The 2,681-nt window shown below is 44.1% G+C and overlaps 1 protein-coding gene across 1 annotated transcript; it reads right to left on the bottom strand.

Annotated features, from left to right (window-relative positions):
* Positions 1-653: 653 nt before the first annotated feature.
* On the bottom strand, positions 654-2,519 carry LOC103522448 (DNA ligase 4-like; the record flags this gene model as incomplete). The annotated part of the gene is made up of 5 exons (XM_008487550.2): positions 2,451-2,519; positions 2,308-2,381; positions 1,848-1,968; positions 1,007-1,128; positions 654-852 (listed from the first exon to the last, which is right to left on the bottom strand). Coding segments are annotated over exons 1-5 (585 nt in total), but the record flags the coding sequence as incomplete, so codon positions are not given.
* Positions 2,520-2,681: the final 162 nt, after the last annotated feature.

Below are 2,681 nucleotides of genomic sequence, written 5' to 3'. Positions count from 1 at the left end.
TCTAAAATCGCTTCACCTCTCGGTAGACCAAGGTGCCAAGGTCTCCAAGCTCATACACCACAGTAGACCGATCTCCTACTACAACTGTTTGGTTCGAATTTTATCTGCCAGTGATTACGGGGGAGAAAAATGTGAAAATAGTCACGAATAGTAACGATTTATGTCACTGTGGACCTGTAGAGTGTAGACGGTAGTTGGAGTGTAAGGGGCCCTAATAACTTGGGGGGGGCTTAAGCCCCCCAAGCCCCCCCCTATCGCCGCCCTACTAGGGGGAACTGTTAAGGTCTTATCGTCCCAAACTCTTAAGGTCTTATCGTCCCAAACTGCTAAGGTCTTAACGTCCCGAAATCGAAGGGAGAAGAAAGACAGGATAGGAGAAAGCCAGCCATCCCGGGCGGGCATTACAAGGCAGAAGCGCTGGCAAACGAACGAGGCTGGCGTGAATAAAGTTAGTTCGTTCAATACAATACACATTTCAGCAGGTACATTAGCTCGACCACCCCACAGGGGTGGAGATGAAAGATAGCGGAGGACTTGAGAGAGGGACTAAAGGAGGAGGCATCAGATAGGAGGGTATGGAATGGTAAGATAGAAAATGGTAACGCCCACCCCAAAATAAATTTAGAAAAGGGGAAGTAAAAGAAGAAAATTACCTCATCCGGTGTCCACTCCAGCAGGGTTTTCCTCGCCACACACCGTTCCAGCCAGGCCGCGCGCACCACATTATAATTGCCGCCACTCACTATGTGCCGCACGCGTATATTCCGCTCCTCAGTCACCACACAACACCACGTGTCTGTGCCGCAGTTCTGCACCACTTTGCCGCCATGCTCTAGGATAGCGAGCTCTAGGGTATTCTTACGCTCGGTGTCACCCCCAGTCATAACACAGAGGGAGCGGCCTTTAAATAGGTGTGAGCGTAGGGTAACTCACCACACAACACCACGTGTCTGTGCCGCAGTTCTGCACCACTTTGCCGCCATGCTCTAGGATAGCGAGCTCTAGGGTGTTCTTACGCGCGGTGTCACCCCCAGTCATAACACAGAGGGAGCGACCTTTGAAGAGATGAGAGCGGAGGGTAACTCCGCCCTCTTGTATGTTACATGTGTATTCTGTGCCCAGGGTAGCCTGGAAGAGAACGGAATGAATAAGAGTACTTCAATGCAGTAATCAATTAAGAGTAAAGAAAAAAAAAAAAAAAGAAGAAGAAGAAGAGAAGGTATGCTGCAAAGAATGACATTTGTAATATTAGCAAGAGAAATGAGATGTTTTATGGGTAAGATCTTGGCACTGTTTGGTTCTAATGTATTCATATCATTGGTACCTCATTTGTAATATTAGCAAGAGAAATGAGATGTTTTATGGGTAAGATCTTGGCACTGTTTGGTTCTAACGTATTCATATCATTGGTACCCGCTTGAATGATAACAAAGTCATCTGCACCAAAATCCCTACATTGACTTTCTACCCCTTCAGTAACTTGAGAGAAATAGGCATTAGGTTTGATCATAGAAGTTATTTTTGTATTTGATGAGATAGTATTGATATGTTGATGCATCAATTGCGCCACTCCCCTCAACATACTGTCTGAAAAGATAGCAATTTTACGAGAACGAGAGGAAGATAATGGTACATTGGCATGAACATTGACTTCGGTAGTGAGTAACCACCATTTCTTTAGTCAACTTTTCACAGCTATGTGGTGAGTCGTCAAACCAAGCTTCCACTGCAGTTTTCACCACAGGGATGCCCCAAAATTTTCGGAGTTCGTCCCACAGGAAATTAGCAAAACAAAGCCTGAGGGGGCAGGGGGCCCGGCCCCCTCCTGGATTCAGTCCTGCACTCACCTCCTTACGTTTCCTAGGGGATCGGGTCAGCTTGCCCAGTGAGCTCAGAGTACTGCCCATGGATATACTCTCGTAGCACAGTTTACCCTGACCCCGGGTTCGAATCCCGTGAGATATTGGACTTACGAATACAGGTCATAGAATACAGTGAGAGCCGCCAAATATAAAACTTAACGGATAGGGAAAATTTAAAACACTTTGACGATTTTTTTTAAAACAATTAAAATAGAATTAAACAAAACAGTAAAAAATGTGAGAATTATACGAAAATAACACAAAAAATTTGTACTACACGTTACACTTAACAAAAAATGCGAAAATATAATTATTAATTTGATAATGAGAAAAATGTTAGAGAGAGAATAAAGTACGTGCACACAGTAATCAGAATAAGTTACAATCTATTGAAGTCCTGGTTGAGTTCAGCGACAAAGAAGAGGTATAAAGACCGTATAAATACTCTAATAGTGGACCGAACCGGAGACAGTATTGTACTTTGAACGCGTCACTGCGCACCACCTCGGTGGCTTTCACCTGGGATGGGATAGTAAAAAGGATTTTTAGGAGTTTAAACCTCGATTTGGCGACAAGCTGTCTCCTCACATGAACCTCACCCAGCCTGAGTGGGGCCGGAAATGGCAGTAGGACGCCATTGTCCAGATGGTCATCCATTCGGATACCAACCACGAGAGACGCTGCTTAACTTGAGTGATCTATTCAAATGATGAATTCGAATAGAGTTTTTGACTTTTTAAAAACATTTCACAATTCGACATTAAAATTGAATTTTTCCCAACATCCTATGTAGGAACCGACCATAAATTCAAAATTTTT

Source organism: Diaphorina citri, unplaced genomic scaffold (assembly GCF_000475195.1).
Source record: "Diaphorina citri unplaced genomic scaffold, Diaci psyllid genome assembly version 1.1 scaffold8573, whole genome shotgun sequence".
NCBI classification, from domain to species: Eukaryota; Metazoa; Arthropoda; class Insecta; order Hemiptera; family Psyllidae; genus Diaphorina; species Diaphorina citri.
The sequence above is the reverse complement of the archived record's forward strand: the minus strand, read 5'-3'. Positions and strand labels throughout refer to the sequence as shown.